This window comes from Megascapheus bottae, chromosome 11, assembly GCF_031878675.1.
Source record: "Megascapheus bottae isolate mThoBot1 chromosome 11, mThoBot2.hap1, whole genome shotgun sequence".
NCBI lineage: Eukaryota > Metazoa > Chordata > Mammalia > Rodentia > Geomyidae > Megascapheus > Megascapheus bottae.
In genome coordinates this window covers 8,579,885-8,600,487 of record NC_143519.1, presented here as the reverse complement: position 1 = coordinate 8,600,487, position 20,603 = coordinate 8,579,885, and the positions used below count along the sequence as shown (strand labels likewise).

Sequence of the window (20,603 nt, the reverse complement as noted above, 5' to 3'; positions counted from 1 at the left end):
TTATTTTTGTTGACATTTATAAGAAATTAAGCTTTAGAAATGGTAATTTGCTCAAGGTCACTAACCATTGGTTTAAATGTTGTCTCCAAGCATCATGAATTTTTCATTATAACTTTGGGAAACCTAATGAGATTTCATGATGAAACTAAAATTTTAGTCACCATTTGTGCAAACTACTGTAAAACACTTAAGCATGTTGTATGTGGAATTAAAGAAGCAGTTTGTAATCATTGATGTTATAAGAAGCAGACAGTTTGTAATCATTGATGTTGTGTGAGACAGTGAAGCCTTACTGTATTATTTCTTTGTACTTTTCTTTTAGATTATCTTGTCTCTCTCATTTACACTCCTGTGATTATTTTGTTTTGACTTCTGAGTTTAGAGATACAGAGCTATCAAACCTAGTTTATCTTTAACCCCAGTGGTAGAAAACAATAAGTGAACTTGATTTAGATTTAAGTTTGATCTTTTTTTTTTTTTAACTAAACCAAAAGTCCTTAGTATAATTAAGTCAAGATTGGTTTTTGAAAGGAAGTTATACATTAAAAATTTTTTTCCAGATTTCTTCTTGGCCTTTTTTTTTATAACCACAAATCATGTTCAAGAAACTCCCCCCACCCCATCTCATTCAAAGGGCTCACATACATCCTTTTCCTTCAAGCCAAAACTCAGGTTTTACCTTGCCTGCCTCTTTCCCTCATTAGTGTATTGTAAGTCTCTTTTTTGGAACTGTCAGTACTTCATTCCACATCTATCTCACACTCTTTATTCCCCATCTTCCTTACCCACCAGTTTCCTCCAAACTTTCATTGTCTTTTAAGGACTATGACAATGGTTCCCCCCACCCATCCCCTTTTTTCTAACACTTCAAAGCCTAGCTGCACATAACTGGAAGTATGGTATTTTAAAACTTTTAAGAACCTCATCTTGTCCTACCCTGTCCTTGCTTTAAACCCAGCACGTAGATAACACCACACTTTCCTTGACTACAAACCCTATGTGGATTTGGTGCTTGCTTTCTCTTTACTCTCATGTTCTTCAGTCATATAGGCTCACTGGAACACAACCACCTTCAGGGTCTTATAAGATTCTGTTGAAGGAGGGGGATGCAGGGGACCTGGAAGACTCCTACTTAAGTTCTTGTCTGGGATGGTTTGTAGTAGTCTTTCATGTCTTGATTTAAATTGCCTGTCTTCACAAGAAGATGTCTAATGCTACCATCCAGTTATCTTGTCTTAAACCATATTCCATGTTTCTGAATACTACTCATGACTTGCAAATCATCTTCTTTCTCATTAGCTGTAACTCAGTATTGGATGATGAAAAAGTTTAATCACACAGCTTTCTTCTTTCTTTTTTGTGCCAATAGTGGGTCTTAAACTCAGGACCTTTGTGCAATCTGTTAGCTTTTTTCCTCAAGGGTGGGGCTTTGCCAATTGAACCATACCTCTACTTATGGCTTTTTGGTGCTTAAAGATAGGAGTCTTATGGACTGTCCTGTCCAGCTGGGCTTGAGCTCAGCCTCCGAGTAGGCTAGGATTGCAGATGTGAACCGCCAGTGTACATGGCTTCACATAACATTTTTGAAAGAATCTTGTATACTCAGTGTCAAGATTTCTCTGTCTACTCATGTTGTTTTTAGTGGATTTTAAAGAAAGTTTGTGTTGTTACTAGTTGCACTTATACATGTTCCCCTAAATACTTGTCATTAAATGTCATTACATGCCCTTAAATGAGCTTAGTAATTCTATACAGCTTTGTTATTTTCAGTGAGAAATTTACATTCAGTAATGTGGACAAATCTTGTCTTTATTTGTCTATTTTGACATTTGTGTATGTTTGTGTAACTCTATAACCAAACAAAATATTAGATTCTATAGCTTTCTCTCTTTTGCTTCTCTAAATCAGTCTTCATCCCATCCAATAGTTGTAAGAGACAAGACTAAAGACTTGTTCTAAATTTTCATACTACTTAGATTTTTAAAATTTGACATAAAATATAAATAGCATAAATTCTAGACTTTCAAGGTATATAGTCCAGTAGGTTTTTTGTTGCTGTTGTTGTTTATTTTCTTGTTTGTTTTTTTAGTCATGGGGCTTGAACTCTGGGCTTGGTCACTGTCCTTGAGGTCTTCAGCTCAAGGCTAGGGCTCTACCACTTGAGCCACAGAGCCACTATTGGTTTTCTGGTGGTTAGAGAGAAGAGTCTATGGACTTCTGTGCCCGGGCTGGCTTTGAACTGAGATCCTCAGATCTCAATCTTCTGAATAGTTAGGATTATAGGCATGAGCCACTGGCATCCATCAAGTAGTATTTTTTCTTTTTTTACCATGTTTGTTGTAATCATCACCACTGTTTAATTTCATAATGTCTTTGTTACTTCTCAAAGAAACTCTACTATTAATAATTACTTCTTCTAATTTCTTTTTACTACCTAGTTCCTAAAAACAAACAATTTACTTTTTGCTATGGATTTTCTTTTCTTTTCTTTTTTTTTTTTGCCAGTCATGGGCTTGAGCTCAGGGCCTGAGCACTGTCCTTGGATTTTCTCAAGCTAGCACTCTACCACTTGAGCCTCAGCACCACTTCTGGCTTTTTTCTATGTATGTGGTACCAAGGAATCAAACCCGGGTCTTCATGCATGCTAGGCAAGCACTTTAACCACTAGGCCAAACTCCCGGCCCAAGCTATGGATTTTCTTATTCTGATATTTTAGAGTAGAATCATTCAGTATGTGAACTTCTGCATATGGTTTCTTTAGAAGTGTTTATTAGGCTATGTCTTTCATGTTTTAGAATTTTATTCTTCTTCTTTTTTTTTTTTTTTCCAGTCCTGGGTTTGGGCTAAGGGCTTGAGCACTGTCCTTGGACTTTCTCAAAGCTAGCACTCTACCACTTGAGCCTCAGCACCACTTCCGGCTTTTTTCTATGTATATAGTACTGAGAAATCCAACCTGGGTCTTCGTGCATGCTAGGCAAGCACTCTACCATTAGGCCAAAGTCCTGGCCCTAGAATTTTATTTTTTATACCAGATTTTGTTCTGTTGTCTGTTGATGGACATTGGGTTGTTTCTTACCTCTTGGATATTAGGAATAGTGCAACTGTGAACATGTATTTGCATGTATTGAGTATTTTGTTGAGTATGTATGCAGTTATGGAATTGCTGGGTTTTATGGAAACTTTTTGGGGGAGCAATCAAACTTTTTCATGTGGCTCTGTGCTATTTTAGGTTTCTTGTCAGCAGTTTCTTTGTTTTAGGAGTGGGTTGGGATAAGGGAGTCAGTGGATATGGCCTTGATCAAAGGTAACTCAAATTGGCTTTGAACTCATGATCTTCCTACTCTCTTTTTAAAAAAATTTTGGTGGGTCATGGCACTTGAACTCTACCTGAGTGCTGTCCTTGAGCTCTTCAGCTCAAGGCTACCACCTTACTTTTGAGCCAAGCCCCACTTCCTGTTTTCTAGGGATTAATTAGAGATAAGAGTCACAGGCCCTTTTGTGCCCAGGCTGCCTTTGAACCTTGATTCTCAGATCTTAGCCTCCTGAGTAGGTAGGATTACAGGCATGAGCCACCCCGCCTGGCCTTCCTACTCCTTCTATTCAACCTTCCTAGTACTGGGACTATAGGCATGGACCACCACACCCACTTTTAAAAAAATTATTGCCATTCTTATGGTTGTGAAGAAAAATAACATGTCATTTTGGCAGACATTGATAGCATGTGTTTGTAAACAAACAATAAAGCCCAAAAATCAACTCATGATCCAGTTATGTGTTGTATATACGAAATCCAAACCAGTCTAGGAAGGAAAATCAATTAGACTCTTATCTATAATTAACTTACTCCTCCCCCTGCAAAAAAAAATTGAAAATGGCACTGTGGCTCAAAGTAGCAGAGCACTAGCCTTGAGCACAAAGTTCAGTGCCCAGGCCTTGAATTCAAACCCCAGAAAAAAAAAAAATCTAGGTTCCCATGTGGCAGACACCATGTGGTCCATCATGGCACTTCTTCCCTTAATGCCTTAGGTTTCCCCTCAACACTTTGTCTGCCCATTATACCCTGGAACCTTGGTCATCCAGTTAAAAGAGTTGGGACAGTGCACATACAAGCAATAGGGCAAATATTAATCATTATGTTTGCAAGCAAAAATAGATTCTCAAAAGATATTGAAAGAACTGAAGGGTGAAATAGTTCTTTAATATTAGTTGATGACTTCAATAACATACTACAACAAATGGATAGAAATGCTAGACAGGGGCTGGGAGTTTGGCCTAGTGGTAGAGTGCTTGCCTAGCATGCACGAAGACCCGGGTTCGATTCCTCGGTACCACATACATAGAAAAAAGCCAGAAATGGTGCTGAGGCTCAAGTGGTAGAACACTAGCCTTGAGAAAGTCCAAGGACAGTACTCAGGCCCTGAGCTGAAGCCCAGGACTGGCAAAAAAACAAAAACAAAAACAAAAACAAAAACGCTAGACAGAAGATCACTAAGGGACTAGAGGATATAATACAATAAGTAAACTAGATTTGACAAAAATATATGCCATTCTACCATATTATATAGGAAGAAATTTTTTTTCTTAAATATTAGAATGAAGATCAAAAGTGTGAAATTCAAGTTATACAGAATTTTAGAGGGGGAAAAATAGCTGACTGGAGCAATGACTCATGAGGTGTTATCCACTTTCTACAAAGCTCCTGAGACTTAGTTTGATACAGAACTATCCTTATCCTTCTTATGTGGATGGATTTTCATTAAAAATTATGTGGAATTCTCTGTAGAAAACCCAAAAAACCCAAAGAAAATTGATTTGTCTTTACAAATGATTGTTTTAGGTTCATTTAGTTAGTTAGCATTTTGTAATAAAATTGACCATTGATTATTTTGTTGTATTTTTAGGATTTTTTCAGTGAATAAGTATAAGCACAGAAATGAAATCACATTTTAAAATTATTTCAATATGTAAAGATTGTGACTTGACTGTAATTTCTTCACTTTCTGGTCTCCAATTTTTACTGGAGAAATCTGGGAAAAAACAGGAACACTCAGCCAGTAGATAATTGAAATAAATGATCTAGAATTGTTCAAGCAAAGTCACTTATGTTCTTCTTATTGGTTACTTTCAGTTCTTTTAGGCTGACCTTGTGTTTATCAGGCTAGACTAATGGAAGTTTTTATGAAAATAATAAGATCTAAATGTTTGAGGACATTTCAGTGCTTTGACACTAATCTATGAGCATGCCATGTTTGAAAATTATGCTTTCTCATAGTTCATTTTAGTCTTTTTAGGTACCTGTCTTTGCTTCCTATTAAAATGTAGAGACTGTGGCAGTTCTGTTTTCTTTGATTATGTTTCCTTTGCCTATTTTCCTTCTATCAGGCTATGATATTAAAAAATTACTCAAGTTGTTTATATAAAGAGCTCATTATTAATGTTTAAGGAGGGACAAATATACTTAAGGAAATCCTGAAATCTTTTATTTTCAGTATTCCATAGTAAGAAATTTTTTTCATGTGATTTATGACTGGTAGATTAATGTGTGACACTTGTTCTGGCATACTTAGACTTAAGGCAGTTTATATTTGCACCAACATTTTAGCATATTTAACACTTTAAAAATGAGTAGTAAGCTGGGCACTGATGGCTCATGATTGTAATCCTAGATACTCAGAAGGCTGAGATTTGAGGATCTCAGTTGGTTTTTTTTTTTTTTGCCAGTCCTGGGCTTGAGCACAGGGCTTGAGCACTGTCCTTGGACTTTCTCAAGGCTAGCACTCTACCACTTAAGCCTCAGTAACACTTCTGGCTTTTTGCTAGGTATGTGGGGTACCGAGGAATCAAACTCGGGTCTTTGTGCATGCTAGGCAAGCACTCAACCACTATGCCAAACTCCCGGCCCCTGAGGATCTCAGTTTTAAGCCAGCTCTGGCAGGAAAGTCCATGAGCTTTTTATCTCCACTTAAGTACCAGAAAACTGGAAGTGGCACTGTAGCTCAAAGTGGTAGAGCACTAGCGTTGGGTACAAAAGCTCAGGGACAGCACCCAGGCACTGAGTTCAAGACATATGATTAACCTTAGACAAGTTTGTTTTTTGTTTGGTTTTACACTCAAGCTTTTATACTTGCTGCTTGAAGCACATCTCTAGGGCACCCCTTCTTCCTCCCTTTTTTTGGGGGTGGGGTTAGTCATGTGTCTTAAAGTCAGGGCCTGGGCACTGTTCCTGAGCTCTTTTGCTCTACCACTTTGAATTCTACTTCTGGTTTCTGGTGGTTAGTTGGGGATAAGAGTTTCACCAGCTTCTCTGCCTGGGCTGGCTTTGAACCACTATCCTCAGATCTCAGGCTCCTTAGTAGCAGGCATGAGCCCACCAGTGCCTAACTTAGTACTCATTTCCCATCCCCCCCCTTCTGGTCGTGGGGCTTGAATTCTGGGCCTGGGTACTGTCCCTGAGCCCTTCAGCTCACGGCTACTACCAGACCCTTGAGCCACAGAGCCACTTCTAGTTTTCTTGGATGGGTAATTGGAGATAAGAGTCTCTTGAACTTTTAAGTGCCTGGGCTGGCTTTGAACCGTGATCCTCAAATCTCAGGCTCCTGAGTAGCTAGGATTACAGGTGTGAGCCACTTCTGGCTAGTACTCATTTTTAATACATATTAAATAGACTAAAAAGTCTAAAGTGTTCCAAGACAAGTAGCTAACCTTAGTTTAGATTGATACTGATGATACTAAACTAAACATAACTAATTGTGAGTAAAAGACCATAATCAGTAGGCAAATCGCAATTTTGATAATTAATGATGCTTTCTCTATGGCTTGATGTTCACTATTATTTTTCATTAAAAGTCCTACAATTTGCAGATCATCATCTTCTTATGTATGTCTTGAATTCTTCAGTCTCCATTTCCATTGTTCTTTTTGAATTGGTATCATCTTTTTTATTGCTATAATGGACTTTTAAATGTTGTCTTATAGCTTAGAATTTATTAGAGACAGGTTTCAAAAGTTTATTATATAAATAATCTCTGACACACTTGGGGAAGTGAAGGAAGCTAGCTGAAGATAAAATTGAATTAAGATTCTTTGTCAAAGCCCCCACCTAATCCTATAAGAAAATATTGAAGAGTAGCTGCTTTTACAAAGTAGTCCCAAGTTAGGGCAAGGTAGTTACATTGTTACACCCATATCAACTAAATACTAACTGTTGGCTGGTCCTTTGATGGGGGCATCTTGTGAATATAAGTTACTAGAAGTTGAGGGAAATGTCCTGACTCAGATCTGAACAGAGAACTTTATTTTATAATTTTGATGTATTTTTTTATTTCTAAGTGCTATCAGATTATCATTATGATTCCTGACTTTTATTATTTAGCAAAATAAAATTTAAAACAACTGAAAACTTGAACTTTTTGTTGTATTCTCATTTAATTGCCTTGTTATAAATGGATATAATGTTTTTTCATTTAGAACCTTTCAGATTTGGTGAAAATTACTTTTTGGTGAAGGAGTATATTATATTTTATTGTATGACTACTTTTAGAATGTTTGGTTATCCTAATAGGCTTATTTTACAGATGCTTTTTTATTAAAGAATTTATTAACATTGATTTTTACATCATATTTCAAATGACATGTTAAAACAAGTGTTCAAGAAGGGAATCTCTAGATACAATCACTGACACTTAGATTTTAGAACAGAATTAAAATTAGGCTGAGGGTTTGTGTGTCATAGATAGATATTAATCTATGTAATAAAACATTATGTCTGTAGAGCCATAAATTTTTATGTCTATGTAATTGTATTTATATTTCCAATACCATGTCCATAGCTTTGGGTATGCAAATATTGAGTCCTTGCTCTTGTACTGTTTGGATCTATTATCCACATATTAAGGATACCATGTGCCTTTTGTTCCTTTGGTCTTGACTTACCTCACTCAACATGATTTGCTCTAGATTTATCCACTTTCCTGCGAATGCCATTATTTTATCTTGTCTGTTGGCTATATAGAATTCCATTGTATATATATGCCATATTTTTTGTATTCATTCATCTGCAGTAGGGCATCTGGATTGTTTCCATCACTTGGCTATTGTGAATGGTGCAGAGATAAACATAGCTGAGCAGGTGTCCTTATCATATTCTGGGTTATGATGTTTAGGATAGAAGCCCAGGAATGGTATGGCGGGATCGTAGGGAAGGTCCATTTACAGATGATTTTTGAATACCCATTTTGGAAAAGTACAATACCTAGTTTTTCTTTGCTTATCAGTTCTGTCTGTATTGAATTAATAAATATAGTAGTATAACATGTGTAGCTAAGTATACATGTCTTGACTAATTTTATTTTTTAACTAAACTTTTTATCAAAACCTAGACTAAAATTTTTTTTTTGCTCTCAAGTCTGATTTTAAGTGATTTAATCTATTTATCCTTGTGTATTTTCTGTCCTTTCATCTGTTAGTGAACTGTCACTTCAGTTATATCACTTGTAAAGATATGTATAATCCTGCTAGGCATAGTGGCTCATGCTTGCAATCCTAGCTACTGAGGAGGCTGAGATCTGAGAATCAAGGTTCAAAGCCAGCCCGGGCACAAAAGGGCCTGAGACTCTTATCTCCAGTTAACCTCAAGAAAATGGGAAGTGGGGCTTGGCTCTAGGGTAGGATGGTAGCTTTGAGCTGAAGGGCTTAGGGACAGTGCCTAGGCTGAGTTCAAGCCCATGACCCACAAAAAAAGAAAAAAAAAGATATGTATAATCCCTTATAAAGATGGGATATTTATTTATGTGCATTCAAACTAGCAGTGCATCTTCCCCCCCACCCCCTTTTACACCAGTGTTAGAGATAACCCAGGTTCTGGTTATAGCCCTAGATCCAGTGTTTTATCTTTTAATTGGAGAGTTTGCTTAATTTATACTGATTGTGCTTACTGCTGTGTTTTGAGATATGGGCTCTGCTGGCTCATGCCTATATCCTAGGCTGAGATCTGAGCGTTGGAGTTTGAAGCCAGCCTGTGCAAGAAAGTCCATGAGATTCTTAATTCCAATTAGCTACCAGAAAACTGGATGTGGTGCTGTGGCTCAAAGTGGTAGAGTACTAGCCTTGTGTGGAAAAAGCTCAGGGACAGTGTGTAGGCCTAAGTTCAAGCCCCGAAACCAAAGAAAAACTACCATCTTTTTCTTATTCCTTTTTCTCCTCCCATACATCTCCACTGTGATGATGTCTGTTATCTCTTTCTTTTGATAAATTTAGATTTAGTTTTATTTATTCTTTTCTATTTGAAGTACCCTTATTTATTATTAACCCCCTCATCACATACACTTTCTGATGATATTGGGATTTAAGCTCACGACATTGTATTTGCTAGGCAAGTGGTCCACACCTGAGCCATTCCTTTGACCCTTTGTCTGCTGTTGTCTGTTGCAGTGTTTTGCTGTAATTCAAATTCAATTTGGAAATACTCCAGCTATCCTTCCTTCCTTCCTTCCTTCCTTTCTTTCTTTCTTTCTTTCTTTCTTTCTTATTTAGAAATCCTTTATTTTTGACATTTGATGTTGTCATTGTTTTGGATTTTAGTAATTCATACAAGCATGTAGTAATATTGCAATTTGATGACATATTATGTGTGCATTGTTTGCCATTTGAATATCTTCTTTGTTGAGATGCCCATTTCTTTTGCCCATTTTTAGATTGGATTCTTAGCTTACTCTATTGAGCTTTGAAAAACAATAGAAGGCAGGTGCGGGTGCACTATACATGCCTTTAATCCTAGCTTCTCAGGAGGATGAGATCTAAGGATCACAGTTCAAAGCCAGCAAAGTCCTTGAGACTCTTATATTCAATAAGCTACTTACAAAAAGCAAGAAGTGGTGCTCTGGCTCAAGTAGTAGAGTGTTAGCCTTGAGTACAAAGAGGCTTAGGGTCAGAGCCTGCTCTGAGTTCAAGCCACAGGTCTGCCCCCCCCCCCAAAAGAGCCATGAAAATTTTAGATAGAAGGTCTTTATCATCAGATATATGTCTTGTGTCCTGGGTTCAATCCCCAGTACCAAAAAAGTAAAGACAAAAAAAATTCAGTTAAAAAAAACCCAAACAAACCAACAATGAAAGTTCCAATCTGCTCTGAGAAAACACAACAGAGAGGCTCAGGCAGCTCTGACTTGCTATGGTGCCACAGCAACTACGTGAAAAAAAAAAAAAACCTGAACCTGCAGATATATGTCTTGTAAATATTTTGTTTTCCTACTCTATGATTTGTGTTTACATTCTCTTGAGAACATTACTTTTATGGCAAAAGTGTGTGTGTGTATGTGTATTGAACCAAGTATCAGTCTTTTTCTCTCATGAATTGTTCTTTGGTTCTATGTATAAAATGAAATGAAACACACTTTGCTTCTTCGAGATTTTTTTTTTTTGCCAGTCCTGGGCTTGAGCTCAGGGCCTGAGCACTGTCCTTGGACATTCTCAAGGCTAGAGCTCTATCACTTGAGCCTCAGCACCACTTCTGGCTTTTTTCTATGTATGTGGTACCGAGGAATCGAACCCGAGTCTTCGTGATGCTAGGCAAGCACTCTACCACTAGGCCAAACTCCCGGCCCCTGAAAAGATTTTTTTTTTTTTCTGGATCTAAGACTTTAACTCTGAAGCTGGGTGCTATTCCTGAGTTCCTTTTTGCTCAAGGCTAGCACTCTACCACTCAATACCCCTTCTGCCCTTTTGAGATTTAATTGGAGATAAAAGTCTCATAGATTTTTCTGCCCGAGCTGGCTTTGAATCACAGTTTTCAGTGTCCTGAGTAGGTATGATTGTAGGCATGAGCCACTGACTTGGCATATATATATATATATATATATATATATATATATATATATAGGCAAGCACTTTAACCACTAGGCTAAACTCCCAGCCCTGTTTATTTTTTTAAATAAAAAATATCTAGGAGTTGCATGCTGTTCAATAGTTGTATTCCTACACATTACTCTAAGTACCTTTTATACATGGTTCTAAGCAGGAAGTACAAAAATATTCATTAAAGCATTGTGTGTATAAACAGAACCATATGAAATCTGAACATACATACACAGTACAATGAATAACGTTAGATGGGAATAGTATATGGGCACCTAAATTGTTAATTAGTATATTTATTTAGTAACTGTTATTCTGTAGGCATTATTTCAGCTAATGGAGAAGCAACAATAAAAATCATTAAAGATTTTCATTTTTAAAAGCTTATTTCGTAACCAAGTAAGAAATGATTAAAATAAGGACCATTAACATTCATTTTTACCAGTGGGTTAAATACAGTTTGGCTATAAAATATTCATGGCTTCAAAATATCAGTTTACAAATTATTTTCTAATTATAGTGACAGAATGGAATGTTTTCCATGATGAAATTTAACAGATTTTAACTAATCAAGCCTATCAGTAAGGAGACAAATAGAGCCCACTTTCTTCTTTCTTAAGTGATGCAAAAATGAATATTACCTATGTGGTAGTTAAAATATTTGTTAATCTAAATTAAATGAATAAATAATCAGATATTTTAAAATGTGGAATATTCTTTAAAACAACTTGGATTCTTACTGCCCTCATCAATAGTAACTTCTGCTCCCCCACCCACCCTTTGAAATGCAAGTGAACCATTTTCTATAACAGGAACATAAAACAGTATGTCAAATACATTTGTTTTCTTGGTTTTGTTTTGTTTTTTTGTTTGATACTGGAGTTTAAACTCAAGAGTTCCACACTTGGCTTGGTCTATGCCTCTTCCTTGGTTTTTTACTTTTTTTTTTTTTTTTTGAATATGGAGTCTCACGGACTTTTCTTCTCAGGGTAGATTGGACTTCTAGTCTCCTGATCTCACCCTCTTGAATTGTTAGACTTACAGATGTGAGCCACTAGTGCCAGGCTTCTATTTTTTATCTATTGTGCATTTTTTGTTTTTACCACTCTTGAGTCTTTTATTTTTTTCTTCTAAGGTCCCATTTCCTATTATTGAGAGGTCTATTTAGAAATGTCTATAGTCCTCTCATTGCTTCTTTTCAGCTACTGCCCCTGTCCCTGAAATATTTTCCTTTTACTTCGAATCTTTCTTTAAGGAAACAAAAGCCTTGCAATTGTTTGTAGATTTCTTACCCACAAATATATATATATATATATATACATATATATATGTATATATTTTAAGCCTCTGAGCAGTTTCTGATTAAGTTAGGAATAGGGTATTTTCTCCATCTTCTTATTTTCCCTCCTCCATTATTTGTGATAGCCTATGAATGTTCAAGAAACTGTATGTATAAATGCAATATATGTAAAAAAGATAATGGACTTTTTTTTATTAATAAATGACCCATATTGTATCATGGAGATGTCATTTTATCAGCTTTTAAGTTGCAGGTTGTGCCCATCATGTGTGTGGTAGGAGTTGCTTAAAGAGTTGCTTTTTTTTTTTTTGTCATGGGGCTTGAACTTAGGGCCTGGACCCTGTCCCTGACCTTTTTTGCTCAAGGTTAGCCCTCTACAACTTTGAGCCATCACACTGCTTCTGGTTTTCTGGTAGTTAATTTGAAATAAGAGTCACACAGACCTTTTTGTTTGGGCTGGCTTTGAACTGTGATCCTCAGATCTCAGCCTCCTGAGTAGCTAGGATTACAGGCATGAGCCACTAATGCCTGGCCATTTAAATCTTTTGATAGCATAAATTCTTATAGTTCTTTAACCCCCACAACCCCTACCCACCCAGGATTTAGTAAGTTTCTTTTTGGAAGTGTTCCTTTCTCCTTAACTGGGCAAAGCTAAAGTTAACTTCAGGCTGGAGCTGGAGTACCAGTAGGCAGGTTACGTCTACGACTAGGTAGAGGAGTGAGGAGACAGTAGCAGAAGACATCCAGTGACAGAATTGTAATGGTAAAGAAATGCTAAAGTAACAGTGGGATCTTGAGATTTTTTTTTTTTAAATTTAAAGCAATCTCTTAGCCAAAAGTAATAATTTTCATACTGGGGAGATAGAAGGCTGGGGTATATAGCTCATTGGAATAGCAATTGTCAGTCCCTAGCACTGTATTAAAAAATAATGGAGATCTGTACATGGAGAATAATAACTTACCAGGCATAAGAAGTTGAGCTAAAAAAAAACAAAACAAAATTTTATATCATTTTGGAATATAGCTCAGAAATTAAACTTGGATATAATCACTAACTTCTCTAGTTTCTCCTTCCTTCCCAGCTGTTTTGTTTTGTTTGGTGTGTGTGTGTGTGTGTGTGTGTGTGTGTGTGTGTGTGTGTGTGTGTGTGTGTGTGTGTGTGTGTGTGTGTGTGTGTCTGTGTGTGTGTCTGTGTGTGTGTGTGTCTGTGTGTGTGTGTGTCTGTGTGTTTGGGCCAGTCCTGGGGCTTGAACTCCGGGCTTGGGCACTGTCCTTGGGCACTGTCCTTAAGAAGGCTAGCTCTGTACTCTTGAGCCACAGCACCACTTGTGGCTTTTTCTGTGTATGTGGTACTGAGTCGAATTCAGGGCTTTGTGCATGCTAGCAAGGACTTTACCACTAGGCCGTTCTCCCAGCCCACCCCTCCCAGCTTTTTTACGTTTGGTTTGTTACATGTCTCTTTGAGAATCTTGGTGCTTTAGCTCACAGGTATAACCAGGTTTCTTGCTGTATTACTTTTTTCTTTGAGAAACAATATTGTTTTATTGTACATGATTTCATTCATTATTTACCTCATCTTTTCTGGACAGTAATAATTTCTTATTAATAGTTATTTTATGTGTTCTGTGAACACATCTACTTTGCAACTCATAAATCATGTGAAGGATCTAGAGTAAATGATTGAGCTTGGTATTGGAGGAAAAACCCTGGAAACTAATCCTCAAGGAAACTGAGCATCATGGAGATGGAATGTGGACACTAGGACTCTTCTCTTTCCTGCTACATAATTTGTGTCCATGAATTGGTGACTTTTTTTTTCCCTGTCATAAGGCTTGAACTCTGGGCTGGGCTCTGTCTCTAAGTTCTTCAGCTCAAGGCTACAGCCCTACCCTTAGAGCCACAGCCCCACTTCCGGTTTTCTAGTGGTTAATTGGAAATAAGAGTCTCATAGTCTTTAGTGTATGGGCTAGCTTTGAACTGCAAGCCACACACCTCAGCCTCCTGAGTAGCTAGGATTACAGGTGTGATTCACCGCACCTGGCTGCTTTGTTCTGGGTGGTTTTTTTTTTTTTTTAATTCTTTTTGATAGGAGAAAGGTACAGATCCTTTAGTTTAAAAGGCCTTAAATTGCTGTAAACAGGATTTTTGTGGGCAGGCAGGTTTTGAATTTGTAGTAGGAATTCTTCACATCCCAAAACACAGGCTAAATTTTCTTTACCAATTTCAGTCTAATTTATTTATTTGAGATTGATCATGAGTAGAAGCACTGAGTGAGAAAAATATCATTCAAATTCCCAAAGGAACACATCACAGGAGAGCTCATGTGTGTTTCAGGGTGAAAGAGTGCTAAATCTCCTTGTCAAAGCCCCTAGTCTGTTTCCAGTTCCCCTGTTTTTCTCTGCCATTCTGCAAATAGGCTATACTTCAAATGAGTTTTACTGATTTCTTCAGCTTGTCTTCATCTCTGTTTTGGTTGTGTTTCTTAATCAAAATGTTTAAATCCTGCTCATCCTTCATTGAAATGACCTTTTCTGTATTTATCCAATTCCCTTTCTCCAAACCTTCTTAAGATCCTTTGCTTGCTTGAGTCCCAATGGTGAAATTATTGGGTCTTTTGCCTGTCTCTTCCAGGATTTTAAGTCCCTTAATGTAAGAACAATATGGTATTTATCTTTGTTCTTCTCACTGAACCTAGCATTGTTTTAAAATGCTATTCTGCACCAACCTGAGCAAATACTTTTAGTTGAATTAATACTGGGCTATTTTGGAAGCAGGTCCTATTTTAACTGAAGTTCAGTCCTATTTTGCTGGTTAAGGTGATGTTTTGTGGCAAAGGGGTCAAAGGTCTGTGACATTTAGCCCTTCTCTTCCTTTTTACTTCTTTAAGGATTCGTATAGCTAGAGTACAGTGCTATCATAGAATCACAGGCCAGGAAGAGTCCTTCAAGGTCTTATTGATTGCCTTTTTTCTTCAGGAAAAATCATTAGCAAATGGCATTAAATATATAAATATTTTACCAAGTTTTCAGAAATCCTCTTCCCAAAGATATTAACTTTTTTGATATATAATTATAGTAAATTTTTATAACTAAATAGTCTTGTATGTGGCAATTTTATGATTTTTATCTTCTCTCATGAAACCTTAACTGGAAATAACCCTTTGTTGTGGATTTTGCCTTATATCTTTATGATAACTGAGAGAATGTATGGACTAATATAGTTGTTTAATACAAATACAAATATATATGAGTATATATGTGTGTGATAATTATATTGGTATTGTTTTCCTGACTCTAAAGAAAGGAACTTTTAAATAAATTAGTTATCCTCTTCTTGGTTATTGGACATGTGGTCAGTTGTCATGTTAATACATCCAGATGATCAAAGCCTGAACTTGTGTCTCACTCTCCCCCGCTGTCAGGCTACCCCGTCATGATCAAGGCCTCGGCAGGTGGTGGAGGGAAAGGCATGCGCATCGCTTGGAATGACGAAGAGGCCAGGTGAGAGGCTGTCCAAAATACACTCGTGATGAACATTGCAGTTACCGGAGTTTTATTAAACAGGCAGATAAACAGATATCCAAAGCATAATAGAGTAATTATAATACCCATCTAATTTTTACTCCTTAGAATGGGAGAAAAATTGATACTATGCAGGAACCGTTCTTATTTGTATTTTGATGATGACTATCTTATTAGGGAAAGGATTTTAGTTTTTCTTTCATTAACAGTGTATTTTTCCATTTTGATCTTACAGGGTTTTGAAAAAACTATAGTAACAATTCTGTGTTGTCCTTTGGCTATGAAATTCAGAATATTGTCTAAAGAGTTAAGTTTAAGAGCAATTGTATTTCATTGAGAGTTTCTGTATGGGCTCAGTGTGTACTTGCTTTTGCTATTCCATAGAAATAGGGAATTACTTCGATAATTTATAATGTGAAATTAGTTCTTTTCCCTTCCCTTCTGAGTTTGAGGTTACTATATGTTTCTTCCTCTGTTTAGAATCAGTTTTTTTTTCCTTTCTAGTTTTAAGAATAAAAAGTAACTTTTTATTTGCTTATTTTGACATAAGGTCTCATTATATAACCCAGGCTGGCTTCAAATTCATGAGTCTCTTGCCTCAGTATCAGTATAGAGAATAAAGTATGTCTTGCCATGCCTGGCTAAATGTTTTAAGAAGTAAGAAGTCCTCTTTTTTTTTTTTTTTAAGAAATCAAACAGTGCATGATGACATATTAATAAGAAAACAGTTAATCAGGCAACTGCCTATACTAGAAGATTTTAAGGAGCTCTGGACCCATTTGTATTTTTTGTTTTCAGATTGGGCCATAGGAGAAATCCATATTGTTTTTGGAGAAGATGGTATAAAAAAACCCAAAGGGTTGCTGTTGATTTTCTTGCCTTCTTCACCCAGAAGTAATCTGGTTTTCTAAATGATTAAATCTGCTTTTTCTTCCTTTCCTCATGATTTTAGTTAGGTTTCAGAGATAAAACAGTGAATAAAAGTAGGAAAAATTTGTTCTCTTTCATCTTGTAAATTAGGTCAAGGATTTTTTAACTTTGAACTCAGTAACATACAATTTAGGAGAGGGGTTCATGAATGTGGATGAACAAAACATGGACATATTCCTTTAAGTAGCCTGTACTTGGGATTTTGTGTTTCTTCCAATATGGCAACAAACCAAACTAATAGTATCTATGGAACTTTTCACTAGTAGAAAAATCACTTATTCTTTTATTCCATTATGGTGTTAAAGATCTTTAAATTGTAATGAGTAGTTGACCTGTTTTTGGAGCTTATTATTTAGGATAAAAATACTATCCTAAATACACATATACATAGGTATGCATTTGCTAGGCTGGTACTCTACCACGTGAGCCATGCTGCTAGTCTGGCTTTTTGCTGGTTATTTTGAAGGTAGACTGTAGTGTACTTTTCTGACCAGGCTGGCTTCAAACTGAGATCCTCTGAGTCTTAGCTTCCTGAGTAGCTATGATTATAGAAGTGAGTAGACATCTCGCTATCCTAAGTATTTTGATGTTTATATTTCAGTATAATTCAAGTCTTGTGTAATCCTTTGATCTTTTGCATTTTAAAATTTAGTCATTTATTTATAGAATCACTTATTTATTCATGTATTTATATATGTATGTAAGTATATATGTATGTATTTACTTGCTGTTCTGTAGATCGGACTCAAGACTGTGTTCATATTAGGTAAGCACTATACCACTGAGGCTATTAGAGACAGGACCCAGGAGGCTCATACCTGTAATGCTAGCTGTTAAGGATGCTGAACTCTTAAGGATTGTGGTTCAAAGCTAGCCTGAAAGAATCCCCAAGACACTCATTTCCAATCACCAAAAGTCCAGAAGTAGAACTGTGGCTGATATAGTAGAGCACTAACCTTGAGTGGGAAGGTTAGGGAACAGTGTCCAGGCTCTGAGTTCAAGCCCTAGAACTGGACCAAAATAAATACATTTTTAGAGAAAGAGACAGGATCTTGGCCAAGATAGCCCTGAACTAATTCCTGGAAGCAAGAGAGCCTCCTGCCTCAACCTCCTGACAAATTGGACTACAGGCACATACCACAGTACCCAGCGAATCCAGTGCTGCTTTTGTTTATGTACCAGTCCCTGATGCCACCCAGGGCCTAAGAGCAGTCCCTGAGAATTTTTTGCCCGAGGCTGACTAGCACCCTGTCATTTGAGCCACAGTCCCACTTCTGGCTTTAAGTTTTGTGTTTTGCTGTTGTTTTGGGTCCCATGAATTTTATAGCACTTTGAACATTATTGTTGTTGTTATTGCTATGGTATTGAGATTTGAACCCAGGACCTCCCAATTTTGAGATAGGTACCCTACCACTTGATCCATGCCTCTAGCTCTTTTTTGCTTTAGTTATGTTTTTGGATAAATTCTTAATTGTTTTTCAGGGAACTTGCCTTGAACTGTTGTTCTTGTATGTATTCCTTCCACATAGCTTGAATTAACAGGCGCATACCATCTTGCCACATTTTTTTCAGATTAGTGTTAGTAACTTATTGTTATTATTATTAGTAGTAGTATTTTTAGTATTATTATCAGTCCTGGGGATTGAACTCAGGACCTGAGCACTGTCCATGAGCTTTCTCAAGGCTAGAGAGCTACCACTTGAGCCAGAGCTTTTCTGGCTTTTTCTGTGTGCATTTGGTACCGAGGGTTTGAACCCGGGTCTTCGTGCATGCTAGGCAAGCACTCTACCACTAGACCAAACTTTCGGCCTAACATACTATTTTATGGGGAGATTACTCAGAAGCCAGGAAGATTTATTGTGCTGTTTTTGATCTGTGCATTTAACTCAAAATTTGATATTTCCAGAAGTCATTATATCCATTCATATGGCATTTTTTGGTAAATAACCCTTTCTTGACAAGTAATGTTCTAAAAATATTTATCTGATTTATAAGAATATGTATTTTTCTATGTAAAAATTTTACTGTCTTCAGCTTGATAAATTATGAAACTTTTTTTTTCTTTTTTTGCCAGTCCTGGGCTTGAGCTCAGGGCCTGAGCACTGTCCTTAGACTTTTCTCAAGGCTAGAGCTCTACCACTTGAGCCACAGGACCACTTCCAGCTTTTTTCTGTGGATGTGGTACTGAGGAATCAAACCTGGGCCTTCGTGCTTGCTAGGCAAGCACTCTACCACTAGGCAAACTTCTGGCCCAAGTTGAGTATTTTTGATGCTTTGAACACTTTATCTAAAGGAGTATCTTCTCTTGTAGCATCTTTCCTTAGCTGTTTTGAGGAAAGTAACATCTGTGACTTATCTTAGAATCTTTATATCACTGGAAAGAGTAATTGGTATTTATATATAATAAATTGAGGTGAGACTCTTGAAGATTGTTGAATGTGGTCTCTGTAGCCTTCGTTGTCTTATCTGTATTTAAGTGATATGTGCGATATGAATGATGTCTGTGGGTTTGCATATCTATACTAGACTTTAGGCACTGTGAGGTCAGTTTCTTTTGTATATCTACATCTACATTATAGTTTCATGTTTGGTGATCAACAAACTTGTGTAATTTGAATGAGTTATAAAGATGGTTTTTGTGTGCTTGAAGTGCTGAGGATTGGACCCAGGGTCTACTGAGCTGTATGCCCAACTCTAAAGGATATTCTCAACACAATTTTCTTTTACCTTCAAAATGTGCCTATAACATTTTCAAATATTTTCAAAGCCATAGTGTGTTGGCTTTGATTTTTTTTAACTTTTGGTGTTCTTGGTTTAAAAGCAAAATCAAAGTTCTCAATCATTAGAGCAGAGGCAAAGTGCAGAGTACTATGTTTTTCTTTTTGTGAATTATATACCATCTAATAAAAAGTGGGTTATATGGCCATTGGAAACAATGATTCATTATACTTCTAGTTTCTTTGAAGTTTGCAGTCTCCTGAGATGTAGACTCCATTTGTCTAAATCAAAAATGGAAGGAAAGTCTAAGAATATGTAATACTTTTCTGTAAGGTGGCTATAATAAGACTTAAGTTAACATTTTGAAATTTGTCCTCTAGTCAGTGTTTACCTGCAATGTTATATGTTTCCAGTAAAAACCAAACACACCGTTAGTTATTTTTAATATTGCCAGATGGTCTGTTTGCATAAGAAAGGATTAGGAGAGCTTGGTTATAATATTTTTAAATACAAGTTAAATACACATATTTAATTTGCAAATAAGCTTTATTATAACTAGAAAAATTGTACATGTTATATTTTTAACTTATCAATGCCTTAACAAAAATTGTCATTACCTTTAGGTAAGTTTGATTTTGAGGGGGGACCATGGGGTTTGAACTCTGGCCTGGGCGCTGTCCCTGAGCCCTTCAGGTTAAGGCTACTGCCCTACCCCTTGAGCCACAGCCCCACTTCCCGTTTTCTAGTCATTAGTTGGAGATAAGAGTCTCTTGGCTTTGTATTGCCTGGGCTGGCTTTGAACCAAGATCCTCAGGTCTCAGCCTCCTGAGTAGCTAGGATTACAGGTGTGAACCACCACACTTTGCTCAAAGTTTGAATTTTTAATGGATAACTAAACTCATTTTAATAAAAATGGTTTAGAAATAAAATATAAAAAGCAATGAAATTTGTGTTTTTGAGTTATTTTGATCCATTTTAAAGAAAATAAAGGTGTAATGCTCTATATGGGTATGTGGAGACAATTGCATTTCAGGGTATGTATTTAGAATGGCAGGAAATGTTCTTGGGAATCTTGAAACTGTGTTTTTAGTCTTGACAAGTACAGTGGTGGTTGTTTTGGGGCAGCTGTGCGGCTGACCAGGCCCTTTACCTTTTGTTCTATCTCTTAACTTCTGAGAAGTGAATACACATTTTAAAATTCTTTTGTCAGTGATATATAAAATTAGTGAAAAATGTTAATCTGTTTGAGTAGAAAATTTCTGATCAAGAAAGTTAAATATCTCAAT

The 20,603-nt window shown here is 36.6% G+C and overlaps 1 protein-coding gene across 3 annotated transcripts in view; it reads left to right on the top strand.

The window, feature by feature from the left end:
• The window catches only part of Pcca (propionyl-CoA carboxylase subunit alpha), a 274,525-nt gene that overhangs the window by 81,541 nt on the left and 172,381 nt on the right, over nt 1-20,603 (top strand). For all 3 annotated transcript variants that reach the window (XM_090341922.1, XM_090341920.1, XM_090341919.1), the window contains one exon: nt 15,570-15,648. In XM_090341922.1, coding sequence (XP_090198048.1) covers nt 15,570-15,648 — 79 coding nt within the window. The remainder of the gene's footprint in view (nt 1-15,569; nt 15,649-20,603) is intronic.